Source organism: Apium graveolens, chromosome 6 (genome assembly GCF_009905375.1).
Source record: "Apium graveolens cultivar Ventura chromosome 6, ASM990537v1, whole genome shotgun sequence".
In the NCBI taxonomy this organism is placed as follows: Eukaryota; Viridiplantae; Streptophyta; class Magnoliopsida; order Apiales; family Apiaceae; genus Apium; species Apium graveolens.
In genome coordinates, this window is record NC_133652.1 from 274,170,735 (window position 1) to 274,196,998 (window position 26,264).

Genomic DNA, 26,264 nt, shown 5'->3' on the forward strand with positions numbered 1-26,264 from the left:
AGAAAAAAGTATGCATGCAAGCATTCATTTGCAGTGGCACTTCTAGTCCTCACTCCAGCATTTGGTTCACCAACTATAGCATCTCTTGTGTGATTTCCTATCCCATTTTAAGATGTGATCTTGTTGACTAGAGTTGTCTGCATTTTATTCATTATTGGCACGACTTGCAAAACTATCATCTCTTCCTCCCTCTGAGTTTGTGCCATCAAATTCAGGTGTGTTTGTACTTTAAGATAAATTCTCATCTTCACAATTCATTGGTTTATTTGATTCTTGCTCCATTCTATTATTTGTGTTAATCTCAGCATCATCCTCAGAATCACTGTCAATATTCAGATTTTCAAATTTTAAAGCTTCAGCTTCATTTTCATCAAGGCATTCCAAGCCTGAACACTTGTCATCATCAAATGTCATATCTGTGCTTTCCATAATCTTTCTTGCTCTAATACATAAATTCTGTAGGAAGTTCTTTCCAATGAATAATCCATAAAAATAGCTTCAAATACTTTAGAGTCAAATTTTCTAACATATTCAGAGTTGTCTTTGAGCACAAAGCATTTGCTTCCAAACACATGCAGATGCTTTACAATAGGTTTTATTTTTGACAAAATTGAGTAGGGTGACTTACCAAGGTTTTTGTTGATAAGATATATGTTTTGAGTGTAGCATGCAGTGTTGACAGCTTCTTCCCAAAAGCTTGTTGGCAATTTGGCATCTTGCAACATTGTTCTTACAGCTTCAACTAGAGTTCTATTTTTCCTTTTAACCACACCATTTTGCTGAGGTGTTCTTGCATGTGAGAACTCTTAAACAATGCCTTTGTCTTTACAGAATTCACTTAAAGCTGCAATCCTGAATTCTGTGCCATTATCACTTCTCAACCTTTTAACACAATTTTGAACCTCAGCCTGCTTCTCAACCTTCTTTATGTGTTCAATGATGATGTGTGGAGTTTCATCGTTTGAATGCATAAATTCCACCCAAGTGTATCTTGAGTAGTCATCCACTATCACCAATATGCATATGTCTTGCTAGATATAGATAAGATATAAAGTGGTCCAAACAGGTCCATGTGAATAAGCTACAATGGAGCACTTATTGAACATACAGTTTTGCTCTGGTGACTGGACCTCTTCATTTTTCCTTTTTGACAAGCCTCACAAACTTCATCTTGAGCAAATTCCAGAGTTGGCATATCTCTCACTAATTCCTTTTTCACCAAGGTATTGATTGCTTTGTAATTCAGGTGAGAGAGTTTCTTGTGCCAAAATTTGCTTTGCTCAATGGATTCCTTGGTGTAGAAGCAGAATATTCCATCCTTGTTTGCTGAACTTAAGTCTGCAATAAACAGGCTACCTTTCCTTGCTCCTTTCAAAGCAACTTCACCAGTTTTCTTGCTAGTAATTGAGCAGTCTTCTTTGTCAAATATTACCTTGAAACCTTTGTCTGTAAACTGGATGACACTTATAAGATTCACCTCAAGACCAACAACTAGTGCTACATCATCAATGACAACATTTCCAGACATCAACTTGCCATATCCCATTGTGAATCCTTTGCCGTTGTCTTCAAAAGTCACCAATGGGTCAACCATCTCTTCAAATTGTGATAGCAGGGTTTTATCACCTGTCATAGGCCTGAAACATTCAATGTCAATGATCCGTATGACCTTATTCTTCTTGCCCTGCACATAATGAGGATTAAGTGTGTTTAGCTACCCAAACAGGGTTGGACACTTTCTTTTTTCTCATAAAAGTTGCAGAAGTAGAATTTGAAAATTCAAACTGAACAACATTCATAGTTTGATCAACATTTTTATTTTTAATCTCAGATCCAAGATTGACTTCCTTAAGATCTTTTCTCAATTTATGATAACTTATCATAACCTTCATATTGCAGGGAATGCAATCAAACTTATCACAGAATGAATAGGGATCTTCAGCCAGTGCCTCATTGTACATGTATGCTCCAACTTTTGACTCACTAAAAGCCTTTCTACAAAGGTGAGTTAGATGATTTGTTGACCCACATTTCTGACATTGCTTCCTTTGAGCATCTACAACATAGGCACAATTGCTGCTCTTGTTTACACCTATTTTTCCATTTCCGTTCTTCTTTTTTTTCCTAGTATTTTCAGTCTTGATCTCCTTTGTTGGTATCTTAGTAGCTTGATTCACTACAGGCTTCTTCTCACATTCAATGATGTGAGTGGATTATGCATTTTTCTTCTCTTTGTCTTCATCTGCAATTTCTTGCTTGATTTCCAACTCCACTTCACTGAAATTTACTTCACAAGCTTTAAACAAAGGCATATTTACTCTTTTCAGCATCACAGGAACATCTTGGTTCTCAATTTCTTTTCCTTTGTCAGCTTTAATTTTCTTGTGAGAGTTTAAGGCCTCATGATCAAAACCAATATATATGTTAGCACATGGTTTGTTTTTCTCATGATACTGACCAATTAACAGAGATGCATTCTTGAATGATTTGAGCTTTAAATCAATTTTCTCAATTCTTTCTCTCAACACTGCCTCTACTTCTCCAACACACTTCAGCTTGTTCTTGAGGTACTCATTTTCTTGCTTGACTGTTTTCAGACCAACAAGCTGCAGTTCTAACTCATGTGTTTCAATCTCAAGTTTCTCATTGATTTTTGGCAGCCTACTCACTTCCTCGGTAGCTTCCATCATGCTTGTGTGGATATGAAATATCTCTACACTCATTTTCTCAACAGTTTTTTATATTGGGTGGCATTTAATTCAATTGTAGTTAAAATAGGTACCTCTGATTTGGATGTAGATGATTCTCCTTGCTCTAGAGCCATGAGAGCATAATTTCCATATTATTCACAGTCATCTTCATCATCTGTATCATCCTAACTTTTACCTTCTGCAATATAAGTCTTTCCCTATTTTTTTTCTCAAGAGTACTTCATAGTTTGCTTCCAACTCCAAATAAGCTTTATCTTTCTTCGTTTTCTTTTGCTTTCTACATTCAATGGCAAAGTGACATAGTTCATCACAGTTATAGCACCTTATCTTTGATCTGTCAACATATCCTGACTTGTAGCCACTTTTGTCAACTGAATTGAACTGAGTTTTTCCTTTTCAATTGTTGTTGTTGTTGGATGTCTGACCCTTGCTCTTGAAGTACTTTGGCTTCTTAACCCTTATATTAGAGAATTTTCTTACAAGGTAAGCCATTGACTGTTCCATCTCATCCAGTTCATTAAGGGTGTAGAATTCATCCTCCTCTAATTCTAATATGACTTGCTTCTGTGGTTCCTTATTTTCCTGCTCAACAGCTTAAACAACTGGTGTATGAGCTTCTAGTTCATTTTCAGATGTTTTGCTGTCATTGGCTACCAAGGCACTTGATCCTTCAACAACATGCCCTTGACCAGCTCTCAATGACTTTCTCCGTAACATTTCCAGCTCATAGGTCTTCAAGATACGATACAAGACTTCCAAAATCATTTTACTTAAATCTCTTTCTTCTTTAATAACAAATATCTTTTGTTCCACATGATCAGGAATGGTGAGCAAGAATTTAAAGTTGACCTCTTCAGCTTCATAATACTTATCATGAAGCTGCAAATCATTTATCAACTTATTGAATCTTTAAAAAACTTCAGTTATACTTTCCTTAGGTTTAGGCATAAAACCCTCATACTGTGAAACCAAGATCCTTCTTTGATTAGATCTAACCTTTTCTGTCCCCTCACACAGTATTTTTATTTTCTCCCAGATCTGTTTAGCAGAATCACAATTAATAATGTTATTGTACATCACATTATCAAGAAACTCAATTAATACGAGTATAAGCTGCAATCCAGTGAAACCTTTTCTTTTTCAGGCTCTGTGTAGGTTGAGGGATCTTTAGGTGCAAAATATGCAGGTATGACCATATCTCCATTTGTAAATTCAGGAACCCTTTCCATAAGAATGAAGGGTCCATTTTTGAGAATTTGAATGTACATAGGGTTTACCATCATTATGAACAACATCATTTTCTTCTTCAATATTGTGTAGTTGATCTTGTCAAAAACAGTTATCTTGATACTGCTTAATTTCTGAGCACTCATTCTTCCAAGATCTTTGTCTGTTTACTTTCAGATTTTGCTATGATATCACTTGTTAGATATTGAGTGCAATGAAATATAACACCGGCGGGGGAATGTGTTTCTTGAATTTTAATTCTCTGTTGAAAGTGTTTAGCTCAATTTGATCAAAAGCAAATATGAATTTATAGAGATAAATTGTTTGACATTGAACACAATATAAAATATCAAAAACTCACTTGATTGTATTAATCAAATTTGTTTTGTTACAAATATGTGTTCTTAGAAATAAAGAACTCAGCTACAAATCTTGAGAGAAAATACAAGATTTTTTTAGATCTGTTTTGTTACTTCTAAACCAAAGACCCGTGCATGCTTTATAGAACAACATAATGAGTTTACAAAACTTGCGCTAAAATGTACTAACACAATTTCTAAAACTATCTTGTCTATTTTCATTTCTGGTGTTAATAAATCTGTACAGAAACTTTTAGGTTTGTGACTATCATTTGTCCCGTGAATCTTGACCCTTGATCTTGTATTCTTCAAACTGCTTTTGTCCTCTAAAAAATTAAATTTCATGCAAAAATTTAAAATAAAACTTGTAACTTATAACAATCCATCGTATCCTCAAAATTTGTAGTTATATTGTCTTATACGGAGGTTTTTGAATTGATAGCTGTACTTAAATGTCTAATAAGAGAATAATCATAAATCTCTTTCAAGTATCATGAAAATAAGAACATAAGAACAAATAAATAAAAAAGAATATATCAAAAATAAAAATACTTTATGATAATAATTTTTATAAAAAACGTACAGCCTTAGTAAAAAGGCTACATCGCTATCTTTTAGAATAGCCAAATCACAAATTTAACATTACTCAAACCATAAAATACCTTAAAAAGAGCGGACTTAAAACTGATGACTTCCCCTGAACACTGATTGCTAGGCCTAGGAAGGAGAAGAATAAACCTCAGCAAAACAACCCCAACTGATCACCAGGCAACTTGGTTTCTTCTTCCTTTCACGGTAGACCTTGACTCCAGATTTCGATATTTCTAGCCTCGTAATCATTCATGCATAAATTACCTGCACCTGGATTGGGTACACACAATCATTATATCCTCACAAAATTTAGCAGAAACATCCGCATGAAGTAGAACAAGAAAGCAGTTTACCAAAAGTTACCATGAAATTACCAGTGTAGCGAATATTCTAGTTTAAAATTTAAGATACTTGTAGCATAATGTCAATTTGATTACCTTGATTTCCATTGTCCAGCCACCAATCCAAGTTTCACCACCCTGCATTTTAAACATATAAGAGATTAGCTTGTCACTTGGGAAGGAGCAGGAAGTATAAACTGAATAGAGGCAACATGTACAATATTAGTCTTTATTCACGCATAAACTCATAGTATTGAAAAATGGTTTAGTTGATTAATTGTATGTTCAACTTGACTAGACTTTAGCAAAATAAGAAACCAAACCAGAGCAAATTATGCCCTTGCATTTTTCTTCTATAATATGGACAGTATGAAGTCTCACAGTACCATGTTAACAATCAGAGTAAAAAGAGTACTTAAGAACATTAAAGCAGAAATTACATTCACATAGAAAAGATAATATTTGTACGTCACTAAGACGCGTGCAAACACATATATTAATGTGTCCCCGTGCACACATAATCAACCACAATCAATAATACTGAAGCAAAAAACACAGTCACTCAGTAACAAAAATAAACAAACAATGATACCTTTTCTGGGGAATGAACTGGAAAGCTTGTAAAACCAGTGAGTAAATATTTATAACTAAAACCAAGTTAAATTAACACTTAGTTCCACACTCATATCAATTAGAGTGGACTCTCAATTCTCTTTACTCTTGTTCACAATATCGTAGAAAATTTGTAAGATTTCATTTATATTTACTTTACCCTCTTTACATTATTACCTTTCATCTTAATTTTTCTATGTTTTTCATTCCATTCCTTCCAACCAGTAGGAACAATGTTATGTACTCAGAACGCGTATGTAGTCTCTAAAGGGTGACACTTGTTGCCATGGAGTACCGTCCCTGTATGGTTTAGTTACTCGAGTACTGTAGAATGCCTTACGGGCCGTGACATATCTCTTTGATTTCCAAAACACGCATGTGCTATGTTATCCGATGCTGGACACTTCATTTTGTGGACAAGAACATTCAAAATAGTTGTAATATTGTTGAGTCATACTCTTTGTTAAGTGTTCATGTTGGACATTTCCAACCGAGTCTAGGTACCATAATTTATAAGACAATGAAGTTTCAATATTCTGGCATAGCGACATATAACTAAATTTTCTAGTAAGAAGAATGACCTTAAATCAGACTACCTCCATTCATATACGAATCTTGTTAATATATTTGTGCTTATTTGTTTCACCTGCAGGGTGTTATCAGACTTGGTTAGTATCTGAAAATTTACATCCTTGTGCCATACTAATTACTCTATCTAATATTTGCTCAATTTGTGTATATAATTCTCACACTTCATATTTCAGGACCGACCTTGAATGCCTTTTCAGAGGGTAGTCTGGAACACCTGCTGGATATCCTACTCTGCTGTTAACCAAAGTATGCTGCTGATCTGAAAAGAAAAAGTATTGTATGGTTACATGCTCGGGCCTAAGAAGGTAGGGATAGGCATATTTATGGCGACATTTTCAAGTTTTTGTTTTGCAGTTTGATGTTCATGCTCAATCATTTGTGCTCAAATATCTAGCTGGTGTTGGTGTGAGTGTTGATTCTTGTGTTTGGTTGGGGTGAATGAAATGAAATGGAATGGAATGAGATTTTAAGTGGAAAGTGATTAAATTTTCTAAAATTTTCATTCCTTCGCCCATTCCATTCCTAACCACCTACATTATAATTAAACACTCCATTCCTTACTAACCCCATTTTCTTCACAATTCTTATCATAACAATTTTGTCCATCTAATTATTTTTTTCAAATCTTCCCTCCAACTCCCATTTATTTCCTTCACTTACATCCATTCCATTCCATTCACCCCAACCAAATACAACCTAAATGCTGTAGATGGAATATTACATGCTGAGTATGAGAATTGTATGCATTTCCTGTATTGGTTGTTGGCCCCTCTAGTTATAGGTAATTATTCTCGAGGAGAATATGAGGCTTGAACAAAGAAATGTAGTATTACACCTTGTGAGCTGTACAATGGATTATAGTTGGATTTTTTATATACTAGTAACACATGATCTTTATAGAATATATATGATCACACACACCTATCCAAAGTTCATCGGTTGCATTTTAATGTAGGTCTTAAAGATTTACATCTGATATACTATCTGTAGGGACTTTAAAAAGAAGATTGAAAAAGAAGTTACCATGTTAATCGGAACTGAATTCTTTCATAGAGAGGCGTAGAGAATTTCCATACTGTGGTGCCAACTCATCTACTAAATCTCCGTTCATGTCTAATTCAGAGAATGAATAAGGTTGGCCGCTGCTCCATTCTAAAGCGTTCCACCATTCACTCTCTCCTTTAATTTCTACTACCTTTGCACTGCACTCTTCCATACAAGGAAGTCTTCTCAACTTTGGGCAATCATAAATTACTATGTTTTGTAGTTTCGGGCCAATGCTTAAGCCACTAGATATGCTCACCAACTCAGGCAAGTACAGAAGCGATAATTTTTTCAATCTGGGGAGAGACAAGTCTGCATCTATCACAGTTTTGATTTGGGCGCAATCTTCAATTCTTATCTCTTCCAAGTTCACTAGATCCCCTAGTAAAACCTGGGGGAAAATGGTTTTCAACTTTGGGCACATTTTCACAACCAGTACCTTTATAGACTGCAAGAAACAATAAACACCCGGTCCTCTCCAGATTTCCTCTAATTTCTTCAGGTAATGAATGGCCAAGTATTGCAACGAATGAAAATTGTCCCCTTTGCTAGATAGCCCATAATTAATGGCACTTTCATCAAAAACCGTTTGCATCTCATTGCAATCCACCAACAAGCAGAATTCTAGCGCATTCAATTTCTCTACTTCGAAGACCGACAGCGTTTTAATAGTCCAATGACAATCCATATACAAAGCTTTGGCATGTTTCAGAGCTTCAGAAAACGTAGTTGTATCATCCTTGCCATTATTGAATTTCAAACATCTCTTTAACTTCAGGAACTCCTCTTCAAGGTCACATGGTAGACGTGGTATGAAACGCTGAGCTTGAGGACCAATAGTGAAACTAAAGTTTGATAAATTTTGGTAAATGGACAAGTCATCTTTGTTCCACTTAAGTTCCAGGAGTTTCTGAAGAAGTACGGTGGTTGGCATGTACAAGTTGAGACTTTTCAGCTTTCTGAGGCTAGGTAGGTCTTCTATGATAGCTTCCACTGCAGATTTGCACCATATATCATGTGGATCAACACTAATGCTTAGCTTCTCCAACTGAGTGAGCTTCAATAATTTTCTCCTAGGAATTATATGAATTATATTCCTACTTTTTTTGTAGCTCACAGCATCATACAGGGAAGCCTTCAAGCACCTTAAGTTACTGAGCTCTCCGAGTTCCTCAGGCAAACAAACAAGATCAGTTCCTTCTAAATCCAATACCTTGAGATTCTCAAGCTCGCCAATTTCATTTGGTAGCTCTTTCAGAAGTTCACAATGTCTCAAAAGGAGTTCTTCCAGTTTGGTCAATTTAGAAACAGAATGGGGCAATGTTTTTATACTTGTGCTTGACATATCTAAGCTTCGAAGGACCGGAAATTGCACAAAGAATAAAGTTGGAACATCAAGTAGACTTGAGCAACCAGAGAGAACCAGTTTCTGAAGGGATGTCGGCTTACTTTTACCTTCTGGCAGCTTTGTTAAACTTTTACAACCTCTTAAATACAGTGAACAGAGATTCTCAGGAAAATTAATAGATTCAAAAATTTCTGCCAAATTTGTGCAACCAGAGAGATAAAGGTATTTTAGGGATCTCAGCATACTTATACTCTGTGGTAGCCTTGACAAGCTTCTACAATTTCTTAGATTTAGTGAACAAAGCCTTTGAAGGAAATAGATAGACTCAGGAATGTCAGCCAGATTTGTACAACCCATAAGATCTAAGTTTTTGAGATTTTCAAGTGCACTTATTTCATGTGGTAGCTCCATTAGAAGTTCACAATGACGCAAGAGGAGTTTTTCCAGTTTGTGCAATTTGAAAACAGAAGATGGCAAAGTTCTTACGCTAGTGCTTGACATATCTAGGACTTTAAGGGCTGACATGCGCGCAAAGAATGAAATTGGAACCTCCAATAGACTTGAGCAACCACGGAGACTTAGCTTCCAAAGGGATCTCAGCTTACGTGTACTTTCTGGTAGCTTTTTCAAACTTTTACAATCTGTTAGGTCCAGTAACGTAATCTTTTGAGGGAAACCAACGGACTCTAGAATTTCAACCAAATTTGTACAACCAGAGAGAAAGAGATATTTAAGGGATTTCAGCTTGCTTAAACTTTTTGGTAGCTTTGTCAAACTTTTACAATCTCGTAGATCTAATGAACAAAGACTCTGAGAAAAATGAATAGACTCAGAAATTTCAGCCAAATTTGTGCAACCAGAAAGATTCAGATTTTCAAGAGATCTCAACCGACTTATGCTTTCTGGAAGCTTTGTTAAACTTCTACAATTTGTTAAATGCAGTGAAGAGACACTCTGAGGGAAACTAATGAAATCGGGAATATCTGCCAAATTTGTGCACCCAGAGAGATAGAGATGGTTAAAAAACCTTAGCCTAGTTATGCTTTCAGGAAGCTTGGTCAAATTTTGACAATCACTTACATCTAGAAAAGAGAGACTCTGAGGAAAATCAATAGATTCAGAAATTTCAGCTAAATTTGTACAACCAGAGAGATTCAGATATTCAAGGGATCCCAGCTTACTTATACTTTCTGGTAGCTTTGTCAAACTTGTACAATTTGCTAAATCCAAGATAGAGAGGTTACGAGGTAATTTGAAAGAATTAAGTTTTTCATCTAGAGTTGTACAACCATTAAGATCCAATACCTTGAGATTCCCAAGGGATATAATTTCATCTGGCAATTCCATCAGAAGTTCACAGCATTCCAAAATGAGTTCTTCCAGTTTGATCAATTTGGAAACCGAAGGGGGTAGAGTTCTTAGACCTGTGTATGACATATCAAGGACTTTAAGGGCCGGCATTCTCTCAAAAAATGACATTGGAATACATGTCAAATCAAGGTTGAATCGTATGAATAGCCTTTCAAGATCTCGGAAGCTTAGATTATCTTGAATATCATGGAGTTTGGAATTTCTTATATGCATCTCTTTGAGGTTTCCTGCAGCTAAAACTTTTGTATGCGGTTTAACTGTTTCCTTGGGGCCATGTAACCCTTTGATGTCAAACAGAGTACCATCTCTTTCCGGAAAGTCTTTTTGTAGTTCCGTTCTACATCACAAAAATTGAGCTGTAAACATTAGGACATAACACATCAAGAGTATGTTTAAACCGGTAAAAGTTGTAGACAAACTAGGTTTGCATATTTAGAAAAAAAATATAATGAAAAATTTCTTTGTTGAAGTTCATGTTTCTGTAAAGTTATAGAAGTTGCAAAAAGAGTTCTTTCCATTAGTTAAGTTACCACTCCACGGAAGATTTGACTGTATATATAGAATGGCTTTCTGATAAGATTTCGGAACTGGACAAATTTTTATCACAGACACGATAAGTAAGAGAATTAGAACATGCCTATTGTGTGGGAAGAGGAGAGATCAGGCTGCTTTGGGCCAATTTTTGAGCTGGCACGATTATGTTTTGGGCTCCTCATATGGTTAAGGGATTTCCTAACCGAACTGTTATTGGATGGTTCCGTTATTATAATATTTTTCTTGTTAGGATAATTTTTATTATCATTGTTTAGTTGTTGGCTATAAAAGCCTCTGTTCCAGTAAAAAAAAAAAGCCTCTCTTCTATTATAATTGACATTGAATTGAATTAGAGCTGATGTGCCTCGAATTGCCACTCTCAATCATTTCTTCGACAAATTTTTGACAGTTAAGTACACATATGGGCATTGCATGGGTTTGCATTCATGAGAGTTCGGTAAACCTTTGAGGGAATTTTCTGCTGATAATACTGTTTCTAAAATCTGATCATATCATTTACCATATTAAACATACCAAGTGAGGACAGTGATCTTGTTTTGCCTACATTTCTCAAAAAGAATGCGTTTGTAGTACTACTAAATTTCAAAATTTTGTGATTCAACTTTCCAAGTACAAGTCTCTAAGTCCAAATAGTTCATGAGTTCCAGATTCTTTAGTTCATATATTTAAACTTAAATATCTTGTTAAAGCAAACTACATAATATATACACACCCGCAACTAGAAAGATTGTAAGCAAGATGGTAAAAATTACTCTATCTTTCTCTTTCAATTTTATACAGTTTCTTTATTGAAACATCTCTCTCAATTATATACGTTACAAAAATAGTAAAGTTGTATAATATAAAAATTAACCACACTAACTTATATTTACTACTTTTTCCACTATACTCATTTTATATATTAAATATTAATCCGTCCATCAGTTTACCGACTTTTTTATTACATTTTTTCTTAACCTGCGTCAAACACCTCAACATATACAGATGAACAGGGCGGAGGGAGTACCTGCTTGGTAAAAATACTGAGTTATCCTTTCCAGAAAGGCACCCTATTGCAGCGAGTGCAGCTTTCCAAGTTTCTACCTCCTTCAAGTCCTTCATGTCCGCATGTTTACGGAACGCGGTGCCAAATGCACCACTTAGTTGGCGCACATCTTCTGGATCAACCTGGTAAAATATCGGAAAGACCTTCTGTGTTTCTATTCCTTTTTTTGATTTAAGGATTTCGACAAGCTCGTCCAGGCACCACGAAGAAGAAGCATAGTTTGTTGAGAGAACAACAATTATAATATTCGACACCTCGATTGCCGCGGACACTAATGAGGACACTTCTTCTCCGCCTTGTAGCTCACTGTCATAAAAATATGTCTGAATTTCATCTAAGTTCAAGGCTGTGCAGAGAGGATCCACGAATATTTTGCGAGTATCTGTACTTCTGAAACTCACGTACACATCGATCGCAGTTGAAATAGGAGCCATAGCAGATGATACGAGAAACCGCTGCACGAGCTCCAGATTTCGTTAGGTGAATTTTCAATTGAAGATGATCAAATAGTCAACCATTCATGATATTATCTTTTAGAACTCGGCTCCTCGACCAATCATATTTATCATCTTTTCACACTAACCGTAGTTTTTTTACTTTACGTACCAACTTACTGGATTTGATTAATGCTGGTTGATCCAACTTGTATAGATTAAAATATTAATATTAAGGAGAGTAATGCCAGAGACACAAAAAAAGTTATAAAAAATTGTTATAAAATAAAATGGCATGATGTGACACAATGAAAAAATTCAATTGGTCATATTAATGTAACGGCAGAGGGGTTCTTTTATATTTAGTCAACCAACATGTGACATGTGACATTTGTAACTATTTTAGTAACCCATTTTGTACCTCTAGTATTTTCCTATTAAGAAATGGTGATAATTATAATTGGTTGGCTAATTAAATTGGACTTGTAGAACAATATGTAAAATTTGTTGAACCTGTAACACATCGTATTTAGATTGTATTCATTTGAACCTGTAACACATTGTATTCAGATGGTATTTACTATATTGGTTATAAAGTTGGTATAGGGGAGAGAAGTAGTGGATGCAGTTATTTTAAAAATTATAAAAACTTTACTAATTTTGGAAAGTTTTAAAAGGTAAACAATTGGAAAGGGATATCCAAAAATGAAAGTGTAAACAAATGGCACGGACACAGGAGTATGTTATTGAAATTTTATGTTGTTATAAATAAAATATATTAATTCAATATGGTAATAAATGATTAGAAATCTTTTTACAGATTTCTTAGTTTGGCTATATTTATAAATAAGGGAAATGTACCCATTGGAGATTGATTTTTTTTACATAATATCTATATTTTTTATCTATAGTATGCATTAATGATTTTTAGTAAGAATTTATATGGTTGGAGATGCTCTAACATAAGAGTTAAGTTCTATATGAATCAATTGTTTACATGTGACTTACGAGCGCTTATCAAGTAAAATATATCATGAAAATATTACAAAACGTATTATTTTGCATATCGTGTTCGATAAAATTATTATTTTATTAAAAATCAAGAAACTATATATTATACTGGTAGGGCTTGCAAAATTTATTATTCTACAAAACATTTTTAACTTATGGGATATTCATGTTTTACTTGTTAAATATAAATTTTTTGAAATAATTTTCAATTAAATAGTGATATTTATAGAACACATTTTGCAAAATAATAAGTTTTGTAAAATTTTAATCGTACAATACATATAGTTTTCAAGGTATTCGATGAAATAGTGCACTTCAACGAATTTTTCTCTTAACATAATTAATAAATTTTATTTAAATATGTAACTATAAAAAATTGAACTTTAAATTAAGATAAAAGTATTTAAGAAATCTATAAACTTTATTAATAAGCGAAATCATGTTTTATTGGTGTACAAAAGTATCAAAATACCAAATTTTGATAGTTACCAAAAATAAATTGACTTATAAATAATCTAAACTTCGTTTTTATTAGTTATCCAAGCGTCTATTTACTTTTAATTTGAAAAATATTTTTTTATCAATAATTAAGTAATATTAAATAAATCATATTGAAAAAGCTAATTATAAATTATTTTAAGATAATTTTAATCAACATTAAATTATCTAAAGTAACAAATATTTGGTTCATAAGATAATTAAAATTTATACACTTTATTAATAAGCAAAATCATGTTTTATTGCAGTACAAAAGTACCAAATTTTGGTACTCACCTAACACAAATTGACTTTTATTCTCTTTAAACTTTGTTTTCTATTAGTTAGTGTTCATCCTAACGTCTATTTGATTTTAATTTGAAAAATATTTTTTATCAATAACTAAGTAATATTAAATAAACTATATTTAGAAAGCTAATTACGAGATAATTATCAAATAATATTAATTATTATTAAATTATCTAAAATAACAAAAATTGCGTTCATAAGATAATTATACAATTTGTTTCACAAAAACAAAACTAATATATTAGATTTCTATAAGAAGTAAAATAATACATAACTAAAATTATTATGAAAAAATTAATATCTGATTCGATTCATTTTAACTGCATATTTATTTTTGCAAATACCAATTTAATATTAATATATTAATTTTGATATGTGTTTCACACTACAAATTATGTTCAATTAGAACACAAAATTACCAAATCTTGCTACTCACTAGAAAAATTATATAACTATTTTTAAAATTTTATATAATTAAATTTCAACTAACACGAATTGACTTATATTCTCAGTATATTTTGTTTTCACATTAATTTATATTTGTTAGTTTTCATCCAAGTATCAATTTACTTTTAAATAATCGTATTAGTACAAGTTAACATGCTAGATTAATATAACAAGTAAAATAATTAGGTGCATAACTAGAACTATAACTATATTTATAAGCCATATTAGTAAAAAAAAATTATACGATAAAATTTTATAATTATACTTGATTTCGATTTCTTTTAACTATATAATTTAACATCATTTATTTATTTATTTTAATCCGCGTTTCGCACGAATTATTATTAGATTTTATTTTACACAAATAATAACTTGATATTATTTTTAATCTCAGGCACATGTTTCGTACAGGTTACCAGCTAGTAAATATTATACTTAATTATGTAGTTATAGAGATCGAATCCGGGTCATTTCAGATAAGTAAAATAAGATATATAAATATAATATTAAATAATTACATAGTTTTAAGTAATCGAACCCGATCAAATCAAGTAAATAAATCATCTATTGATATATAACTAAAATTTTATACTTTCGTATACTACTGTGTTTAGGAGAAAGCTGATTCCTTTATTGATAAACGAACTAAATCGAGAACTGAAATAATAATATTTTAAAACTGAACTAAACTCGTTTTTATAGAAGAATCGAACCGGGCACAAACGATATATATTGGGTTGGTTCGGTATTAGAATTTATTTTTTTGCATATTACTTCTTTTTCCTAATTTATAATTTGGTTATTTTTGGTTCGCCGCAATCTAAACAATACCACCCACCCTACCATATGCGGCGGCGCGTTACCGGAGAATAAAGGACATTTTCCTGGCTCAATCTTCCTAATTCGATTATTAATTACAGATAGCTCGGTTAAAAAAATAATTTATTATGGGTAGATTATTTTGTGTTCAAATACTTTCTAAAAACTAGTAAAAATAACTAGGGCGGTAAAAGAACCAAACTCAGACGAATTCAGACGAACTTTTAACGAACACGAGCAAAAAATTAACGAACCGAACAATTTTCGTTAACATTTTCGGACATTTTTCTTAGTTCGAACTCGAGTTTGGTAAAACTCGAACCGAACATGAGTTGTTCACGAACATTTCGAATCGATCCGAGCTCGAACAAAATTCGAACAGTTCGTTAAGAAAAGGGGGCATATAGTTTTTGGGCTTCTTTGACTAACCCAATGCAGAGTGGTCAGTCCAAACCAATAGAACCAAATCCAATATTTTAATTATCAGGCAGAACATCATTGCTAGTTAGAGCAATCAAACAAAAATAGTCCTCCATCTTGATATATACACATTATATGGGTGATACATACGAAACGAGAGAGATGCGAGACTACAATACTCGGAGATGGCTACAGCCTACAAAGATCTTCTTCAACTTTCCAAAACTATTTAACAATCTTCAATTTATTGTGTACAAAAGTTTAAGATTTAAGATTGAAGATTGTTTAAATCTTCTTCTTTCTTTTTGTTCTATTGGGATTTTTTAATTTCGTTGAGTTAATGGTTTTTTCATCTCGAGCCCTGAATCTTGTAGGTTGTAGTCATGTGCATTAGATCTCTTACATGTTTCTAAATTAAATTGGCTGAGTTATACTGTATTTTTGTCGAACAAACTTGAGTCGAACGTGTACAATATTTGGTCCGACTCGCTAAAAATTTCGGTCCAAACTTGGGGTTCAAACTCGAGTTCGGTAAGCTGTCGAGCCGAGCTTATCGAGTACGAACTCGAGCGAGTTTACCGAACTGACCGGTTCACTTACAGCTCTAAAAATAATCGAAGAATCATATACAAATAGAAAAATAAATAATATAGTATAACATAAAATTATTCTTGAAATTTATTATTATAAAATATAATATAATTTATGTAATATAATATATGAGAAATACACACGTGTGATTGTTATATATAAATATATAGGTAGATTGAGTGGATAATTCATATAGCTGAGTAACGAAGTAAATAAGATCGTGACCTTTAAATAATTGAATGACCTATACAAACTAGATATGTGTGATAACGACATATTATTAATGAAATGAAAATAATTGAATGACCCATATATATAAATTAGATATATGTGATTAGGGTCGCGCTCCAGTGAGAACTTCTTAAAATGAGAACCGTGAGAACTGGTGATTTATGTAGTTAAAATTGGTGATTTTTTGAAAAGTTGAAATTTCGAATATGGTAAATTAGTGATTTTGTGCAAACCAAAAATTTTAAATTTTATAAAATCACCAAATTGGACTATAAAAATCACCGGTTCTCATAGTTCTCATTTTAAAAAGTTCTCATTTGAGCAAAAGCCTATGTGATTAAAACATATTACACATAATTACATGTGTCAATGAAATGGTTACGCAAAAAATACACATATACAAATATACAAGTGATTTATAATTTTTATATTATTCAATTTTAATATTCGTATCCAACCTTTTGTAAAGTTTTCTATATTCACCGTGTTTTTAAATGTTTATACATTTTTCTTAATTATTTTATTTTGAATCGATGATTTATGTGTTGTATATATTTCTAAGTTTTTCTATGAAATTTATGATATTTAATTTTAATTTTATGTTTTTTATGAATTGTTCAATAATCATATCTACATCTTTTAAATTTCTCTCAAAATTATTAAAACTAGTCGCAGTAAGGCCCAAACAGCTCTTTATATAAAGAGAAAGCAAGTTTAGGGCCATCACTGGCCATTGCAACATCAAATATGAAATTCTTATGATATATATTGCCTGTTTTACGTTAAACACTTCCTACTGACCTTAGGCATGAAGGATCGTTCTGGTCGTCCACAAACTTTAGTCTAAAATATCATTTATCACCCATATACTACAATGTTATTTTAACATGACATTTACATCTACGTTTTGTTGTCATCGTGCACTTTCCAGAACTCTATCCAGGATCAAATATCAAAGGTATCATTGCTATTAGGTAATGATTTTTTCCTTTTCTATATTTTCTTTATTTCTCAGCATATTAAATCCACACTAATTCCTGTAATCAGTATAAAATGAACGAGCAAGATCTACTGTCTTAAAAAGTTGATTAACATGAGGTCTAACCTCATTATCAACATATTTTTTTCAATAGAACTAGTTTTTTCTTCAAGTTGTTGAGATAACTCTTCCTTGGGAGAGTTAATTTCTTCTTTAAAAGAAATTGAATCAGAATTAATTGTACCCACATATAAAGGACCCAAATAAAGCAAATCAGAGCAGTATAATTTAGAGGTTCCGAAAAAAGGAAAAAAATTGAAAACCAAGAACAACAATACAAAATCTGCTATTATCTATTATCTATTATCTATCTATTATATTATTAGTGGCCCAACATGGGCCAATAATATTGAGACATTTTATTCCCTAAAAAATTTTGAGACATTTTATTCCCTATAGAAAGACAGAATTGCCCCCAGTCATTCTAATTTACATTGTCAGCCTCAACCCCCATAAGTCATAACCCTTCCCATTCTATTCCTCCGACGGATCATACTCAGTTTCATTAATTTTTTGTGTAATTTCATCAACGAGGTTTTGGAGATCAGAACTTGACAATCAAGCTTTTAGTGTGTATTGTGTAAGCCAATTGTGTGAGTGTGGCTGAATAGCTCAATCATACCCTTTTCCCCAGGTAATAATTGTATGCTTTAAATCTTTCTTTTTTTCTTTTTTTGCTTATTTTTCTATCGCTTAATTTCGCTTTGTCATCCCAACAGTTGTGCCATGTGTGTAAGTGTGTCTCTTTCATGTTTGTTGGTAAGGCTACATGATTTGACTTTGTGAAATAACGATTGATTATGAATAGATAGATTATGAATAAATTGGTGTTAGGTGACCTGTGATTGTTGTCGATATGGAATGGGCCAAATATTATGGATTATAGATAAGGTTATTTTTTAGTGTCCCTACTTCTTCAGTAAAGGTATTGCATTGGCAAACAGATTAACAAGCTTTATGTATGATTCTCATTTATATATAAAAAAAGCAAATATAGCCACATTGTTTTTTAAATCTAAATGTGAAGCAATATATACTATATTATATACTCTATCATGTCCAGGTCAAATGGAAAACTTTGAAAACATATAAAAATCCTAAATCTATATAAGACACAACTTGTACGCTCTTGAAAGATAAATATATTAAGTGACATTTAACACTAATTAGTTGGTTGGGTTATCAAATATTTCAAGCTAGACAAAATTCTTGGTAAGTTTGTTGCAAATTTGGATTGGACACATGAATTCCTATTATTTAAGAGTTCCTGAAAAATAATATTTTTGACAAATTTGTTGTTAATTAACTGTCGAGATATGACACGTTTGGCAGATGCTTGCCCTGATGAATTTTTTGTTATATTTTATCATTGTGGTGCAACCCCTCCTGCTAACTTGCGCTCCTACCCCTATTCTATATTCATCATGGCCAAGCGCCGGTCAGATTTCACCATACAAACCTCAATATTCTTTAATTTCTCCTAACCCATTGAACCATTACACCTTTATTGTGTGGGATGTGCAAAAAATAAAATCGCAACGGTTGTACCCAATTTCAGTATCATATTTAATTTATTAATCTTATAAACATAATATATTTTTCATAAGTGTGGTTGGTATAGTGAATCTTTTGAATGTGTTTCTCAGACAACATCTAGACCTTGTGAGATTGCAAGAACCTTTGTGGACCTAATATATTCTTGGTTTAATAATAATGTGAACCCACCATCCTAACTTTCACCCAGTAATAAATCTTAACCTAAGTGTTTAATTCAGTGTTATTGACTTGAACATCCTTTCTTAGGTATATGCAGTCAAGTAGTGCCTTTATTGCAGTAGCATGATGTGCAAGTGCGACTCACTTTCCACGTTCTAGTTTTAGCTGTGCTTTGGGTTGGCAGGTTATTTATAGATCTTATGATTTTAATTGTACTGAATTTTCCTTTAATTAGATAATATCCTCATAGTGTTTATGTCCTTGCTTCTCCACCTATGCAAACATAAATAGCACAAAGATCTACAAGCATGCTTAAAACAAATAAATTAAGAATATAAGAGTTTGGAAACAGGTATCCTATTTTACTTTGAAGAAGTGAACATATCAGGGCCAGATGTGTGTCCTTTCTTGACAAAGGTGCAATGTACCTAACAACACATCTGCAATGTAAAACTGATAATTTGCTTAAGCTTGATCTTGGAAAAACATACTCTTTTGAACATAATATTCCTTTTAAAAGTACAAAACCTGAAAAGGACTACACATGATATCCTGGTAACTATTTAATGATCTTAATACTGAAATCTTTGTAATTTTATCAAGTAATTAGACTTTTTTTTGGGGATATTTAGGACTAGACATGGATCTTCAGTATCAATATATGCCACCTCACAATCTTTTCCTGCATGATCATGTTTATAATGATTGACTATGGGCACCATATATTTATTAGTCGAGGTGTGTTTTGTTTGTAGAGAGAATACTGGTCTTTTAACATTAACCCGGGTGGGAAATTAAAGAGTTGTACATATATCTGCTTGAATTATGATCTTCTCTTCCATCCTGGGTAAGCTTCTATGTCCACTTCAAAACTTAGAAATTATGTTTTCTATGTGTAGTTTATTATTACTTGTTAGGCGCGTTATAATATTTGCTTCTATTCCATTTCCAATATTTGCTGCATTTTATTGTCTTTTCTTTGCTTTTTTTGGTAGGTTCATGTTACAGAAAAAAGTAATAATGATGTGTTTAGGATCCATTTTCTAAAATCTAGAAATATAAATGGTCAATCTTTTAATCATGTAGCAGGTGAGGTAGGTTTGAGTTTTCTTCAATTATATAACCTTGACATCCTTGAGTTTGAGGATAAAATTTATCATTAGCTTCTCAGTATGTTGAGGAATCTCCATTGCCCAATACTTCAATGAGTAACCACAATAAAAGGATATGGTCATGTTCACATGATCGGGTCCTGGGCAGAAAATAAAATATCTTCACTAAGATTTTGAAAATTACAGATACTAAAAATTGTTTCTCTTTTGATTATGTAGTTCGACGACATAGTTAATATCTCATTCCAGTCCGACACTCACATTGTTGGAATTGTAGCATATTTCCTCAATAGCATGTCAGATAAAAAGGATAGTTCAGTAAAAAAATATAGAGGTACACACTGGTGGGACAAGCTCCAGTCCTATAAACTGATGTGCGAAGTGATTAATTCGATTCACTACCCTTTAATCTCAGTAAGTATTTTCCATCTGTTTGATTCACCCAATTCAAATTTAGAAGGATGGCTATTTAATCACACATGATGTCCTTCTAAATAGCCATTTTATGAAAACTAAGGATCAGCTTCACACTGCTTTCCCCATTTCTTGTCATAGCTCCTGAAGCTACTTATAGTTATCTAATTTACACTGCTTGTCCACATATGTATGCCTGGTAGATATATATATTTTTTTCCCAATATTATGCAATATTTCTGTGGCAGCGACTCGGTGAGGAATATGAAATTTTGAATTTGTAGTGAGATGAAATACCTGATATACATGGCATGCAAAATGGCCATCCGGTATCCTACCTATTAACCTCCTGATTTGCATATCTCCTTCTAACATTACAATAGCAAATTGTTATGCAATGGCGTGAACAATTTTATTTAGTTTGTTGTTTTCACTCGAAAAAGAACTATTCGGTTTGTTAAGAAAATCGAAATGGGCTTATAAAAATACATACGAGCTTAGTAAGTAAAGTTACTTATCATACCAATTTTGAGCTATAATTTCAGCCTCAAGTTAGCAGTTAAAAAAATAACCAGCTGACATATAATAGTAACTCACCTGCTTTTGTGCTTTCGTATAAGGACAATGTGCAAGACTATACTAACATCACGTGCAATCTACTAACGTATTTTAACAGTTATGTGAATACACAATTTACAATTTAAATACACCACACTATTAAAAAAATAATTAAATATGAAGTTTCTTTCAAAGTCTTATAACTAATTAATTTAGTAACGTATTTATGTGTATGTGTTGGTAATCTATGCTCTTATCCTAAGTCTGTTACTTTTTTACTCACATTTAAAACTTTAATGATTTTTTTCTTTTCTTTTTTTTGGGTAAAAACAGGAGCAGTGCCTTGCAGGGGTCAACAAATGTTGCTCCGTGGGGAAAGAAGTCCATCGAGGTTTAAATGCATGTTGATGTAAGATAGAAAGTGCCAGAGGTATTTATTCCATACACCATTTGTACTAATGCCATGATCATTTTCCCGTATCATTACCACAGTAAAAAAGTTACTTTTTAGCAACTTTATTGTAGATCCTTGTCAAATTAAATCCTTATTTATTTTTATATTATGTTGATGCACCTTTCGAGTTAGTAAGAATGTTTGTATATTTCTGGCCGTGTCACTTCCTACCCGCTTCTTATTATATACATTGATATGACAAATACTCACTTGGTATGTATCTTAGAAAGTTTACATCAGTAGATTGAGATGTACAAAAACCAGGCTACTAGGTGTATTTTAGTGTCATTCAGCTATTTTATTATTTAATCAGAATATACATCAAACAAGGGCTTGCGCACATGATTTATGCGTGGATCAATCCCCAACATTAACTTGAAACTATACACACATACGCGTAAAGAACTTCAATATTTTTTGTGTTAATGTTCACGAAAAATTAAACAAGAGTTTATTCAAAATCTATGATATGCTACCTAGAGATAACATAATTATTTAAACATCTAAGAATCAACCAATCCAATTTGATTCCAGATTTATATCTATGTGAGTTGTTGCCTAAGTAATTTAGGATATGATGGAAGTAGGACTTCAATTATGTATTTATTATACACAATTTTATTCCAAAATATGGTGCATGGTTTGATGGCAGTATACTTCTGGTTTTCAAAAATATTTAGCGTAAAGTATTTTTATAGTATGTCCAGTACCTATAAACCTCTTTTGTTACTCTATCAAATTAATGGATAGACCTTATTACTCAGAGAAGTAAAAATACATTTTCCACTTAACCTTTAATCAATCATGTTATAACAAAGAGAGTGTAGATGTCAAATTAAATTTTTAAAAAAATGGATTTAATTTTAACTAAGAATATTTATACAATGAGTTTGTCATTTCAATAATCATATATTTACCTTATTTAGGTATTCCCAACTCTCAAACATACAGTTAATTCAACCCCCCCTCCAAAATAAAAGGCCTTTGCTTTTTTAGCCATAATAGTTTTATCTAAGTGGTATATTCCATGAACGCTTTTATTTGTTACTACCTTTGCTTAATTGGTCTAAACAATCAAAACGTAAATACATTTACAGATGTATTTTTTTGTGTTATTGGTATTGAAACCGAGACATGTATTACATAATATAATGTTCTAGTTTAAAAAAATTGAGCAAAATCTCTATGGCCACTTATGCCTCATTAGCAGAACATGCATTTGCTTAGTGCCTATAATTTGTTTATCATTTAGAACCCATTTTGTATTAGGCCTATGCCTCTTGATTGTCATCTTGAGAATCTCCGCTACACCATGGAACCAACTTTTTTCTCTATTTCCTCAGCCATGACAAATATTTTCTTATGTAGACCCACATATATTTCTAAATAACTAGGGTAAGAATTTATAAAATAAGAGGTGGAGGTAACTAAACTCTATATAAAGACCATTCAAGGAAACTTTTATATATGCGGTTTTCATCTATACATATTTTAGTTTTCTCTGTTTTGTCTATTTTTAGTCAACCTTCGATAGCACCACCATTATCGGAAAAAAACGTGCTCTTAGTTTCTTCAGCCATGTAAGATGATTAGTAACACACTAACACCCAAATTTTCAAAAGGAACCTAGATCTGAAATCACATGTTAGTACTTTTGACTTGAAAATAAATAAAATATAGAAAACTAAAATATGTATAGATAATAGCCACATATGTAGAAGCTCCCTTCAATGGTACAAGCGAGGTTAACTGGAACAAATGAGATTATCGAGGAAGATGCATAGTGTTATCGAGCATAAAGGTCATATCACCACCCAAAAAGTACATTCCAACATTCTATGCATCTATTTACCCTTTGTTTTAATGTTTTTAGGAGACTTGGAGTCTATGAAGTCTGGTTTAACTTATATAGTCAATATTGAAGGTCTTCAAGGTGGTTCCACCACTGTATTTCTTTTTCTCAAGCAGGTGAGGTATCAAATGTGTTATCCATGCTGCATTTTGACTTCTTAGCAAATGACCCGTCTGAGAATTTTTGCTCAATATAATGGTAAAAAATCTTAATGCCTAATTTCATAATATCATAATGTATAGATATATCTCATCAGTATACAAATGGATTTGTATTAAAAGTTTTAAACTGTAATGACCGAGAAATATAACTTAGTTCTTGGTTGTACAAATGTTTCAACTTCACTGCAACATTTTATTATAATGTATAACTATAGTAATCAGGTATATTCTACATGTAGTATATTGTAAGTGACAGTTAAGATGAAGTCTGATAATGATTCTCCTGTGCAGTTTGTTGAGGAAGATTTAGTGACTTCACGTTGACATGGGTGGATATGTATGGGGCGTGAAGAAAAAAACAGCAACAAACTTTAGTGCTTAAACTCTAATAGATTCGGTTAAAGAATTCATCTTCATATTGTACTCTATTTAAGCAATATATGTCGATTTCTTATACAAAAATTTGTGTGAAGAGCTAGAGGATGACCCGTGCCTCGCACGGGTTTTCATGCTAGTTATATTATTAATAGCCCAAGGGCAATATTGAGACAATTTAATCCATATCAAATTGTTTAGACAATTTATTCCACGTTAATGCCACGCAGGTCCACGTCAATATCTATTACAAAATTGTATATATGTATTTATATAGTTATACGCTAATGTGGTTCTTCGTTTTCCTCCACCACAGTACTCCTCCGCTCAAATCCTCTCAACAGGTGATTATCATCAATTAAAGAGCCTATTCAGGTAACTTCTTGTAACCAATTTGATTCTTTCACTTATTCATGATACAAGTTCTTTTAATACATATTTAGGATTCAAATTACTTTTGAATTCACAGTCATAGTCTATTGTTGTCTTCCGATTAAAATATGTGTATTCTTATAGTCATTTGCTTGTGTTTTGATTTCAGTCCTTTGTGTGTATTAACGGAGTCGCACAGTTATAAACCTCTCAGTGAGGTTAATGTACACCGAGAGCTGATTGAAAATGTGTTTATACTATTCTTATTTTTATTTTATGGTAAATGTTTCATGATTTAATACATTTTGCCTTACGTTACATATTTCATTAAGTTTTAAGTATCTACTGTTTACTAAGGCTTTTCAAGGATTCAGTTAAATTCCGCACCAGCAAAGTTCTGATAGTAGTTTATTAATGAATATATATTATATGTACAAGTCAAATTACTAATTTTATATGCTAACGAAAACCTTGATTAATTTTATGTAGCGTGGTTGAGGGATTAGGAGACAAAGAGTTGCATTACTGTGACTGATGGATATTTTTAGAATCTCGTGCAGGTTGCTTCATGAAGATTTCTTGTGCACGTCTCAGTCCCTTTGTATTATGTATAGTCAAATTTATCCTCTATGCGGCAGCTGATTCGAGTGTTGGGGTTCAAGTTTATGTCTTAAACTGAATGATTGTTATTTTTTAAGGTTCTTGTAAGCTCTCATTTTATATGCAAAAGTTGTATTTATGAACTTCATTTGATGTGCCAATATCAATGGAAGCTCTGAAGTCTATATATTGGTAAATTTAATTCTATGGTGATTTTACTTTGGGTGCTTTGTGTAGGCTCTCTGAGTTTCAGGTTGGTTCTTCTTCCAAGTAACACATGTCCCGTAAGCATAACGGTTAAGCACCCTCCAAGGTGGTGGAGCCCAGGAGTTATCGTGGCAGAAGAAGTGTTCAAAAGGCATAAGTTATAGATCTCAACAGAGACGAAACTTTCAGGAATGCAGGTATTCTTATTAAATTAGTTGCTGGAAAACATTACATAATTTGCGCTAAACATTAAGGTCTTAGTAATGTTATTACTTTTTACATTGATTTTATATTTAATATGGAAGGTTTTGGCATTCAATTTCACGGCATGCCTTTGTTTAATCAATATGTGGTAAGTAAGACAAGAGTAAGAATTAGGTCAGGAAAAATGTTGTTTTCGGGGCATAGATTTTTATAGTTGTTCTGTTAGAGTTTAAGTCTTCTTTTCTGGCTTGTTTGTATTTGTTGGAGTCTGAGTCTTTTTAACCCGGCATGTTTGTATTGGGACATCTGGAAAAAAGATGATTAGCAGACAAACTTAATTTAATATACAAGATTAGCATATAAGATTAGCAGATAGACATAAGGGTTTACTGTAAGAGTTCTGATTTTAATTTGGTTCTTTTAGCTTTTAGATGCATAGTGATGCAAAACTAGCAATGTAGGTTATAGATGGAGTGCTATATTAATTCAATCAGCGCCCTCTATAATTATTAACAATGCCCATTCCCTCATACTCATGTTTTAAATGAATTATATTATTTTTATTATTTTGTTACTTAATTTGTGAGCCTGTTATTTTTACGTTGTTGTATTATTTATTGTAGAAGGATCATATATATCATTCAGTGGCGACTTTTATTATTTTGT

General features: G+C 32.5%; 1 protein-coding gene, 1 long non-coding RNA gene and 1 pseudogene across 8 annotated transcripts; 2 read left to right on the forward strand and 1 right to left on the reverse strand.

The window, feature by feature from the left end:
• Positions 1-4,831: 4,831 nt before the first annotated feature.
• Positions 4,832-12,355, reverse strand: LOC141667633 (uncharacterized). 7 transcript variants are annotated; one of them, XR_012552700.1, is made up of 6 exons: positions 11,757-12,354; positions 7,456-10,532; positions 6,613-6,691; positions 6,438-6,487; positions 5,326-5,367; positions 4,832-5,158 (listed from the first exon to the last, which is right to left on the reverse strand). XR_012552700.1 is itself a non-coding variant. In XM_074474193.1 (4 exons), exons 1-2 carry the CDS (start codon positions 12,227-12,229, stop codon positions 7,460-7,462), a joined length of 3,546 nt encoding a protein of 1,181 aa, XP_074330294.1. In that variant the 5' UTR covers positions 12,230-12,355; the 3' UTR covers positions 4,832-5,158; positions 5,326-5,367; positions 7,456-7,459. The 7 variants fall into 7 exon arrangements, 1 of the variants encoding a protein (XP_074330294.1); XR_012552698.1 differs by having other exon boundaries at positions 6,423-6,487; XR_012552702.1 differs by having other exon boundaries at positions 6,592-6,691.
• Positions 12,356-18,041: 5,686 nt separating this feature from the next.
• Positions 18,042-25,586, forward strand: LOC141668992 (uncharacterized). Its single transcript, XR_012553299.1, has 5 exons — positions 18,042-18,207; positions 21,707-21,803; positions 23,701-23,795; positions 24,132-24,590; positions 25,148-25,586. It is a non-coding gene; the product is annotated as an uncharacterized LOC141668992 (long non-coding RNA).
• Positions 20,001-20,838, forward strand: LOC141668492 (nucleobase-ascorbate transporter 6-like; annotated as a pseudogene).
• Positions 25,587-26,264: the final 678 nt, after the last annotated feature.

Excerpts from the sequence above, each read along its gene's own strand:
- LOC141667633 (XM_074474193.1), bottom strand. The coding sequence starts at position 12,229 with ATGGCTCCTATTTCAACTGCGATCGATGTGTACGTGAGTTTCAGAAGT. Across the intron at positions 10,533-11,756 it reads TCAGTATTTTTACCAAGCAG|AACGGAACTACAAAAAGACT; the intron begins GTACTCCCTCCG and ends TTTGTGATGTAG.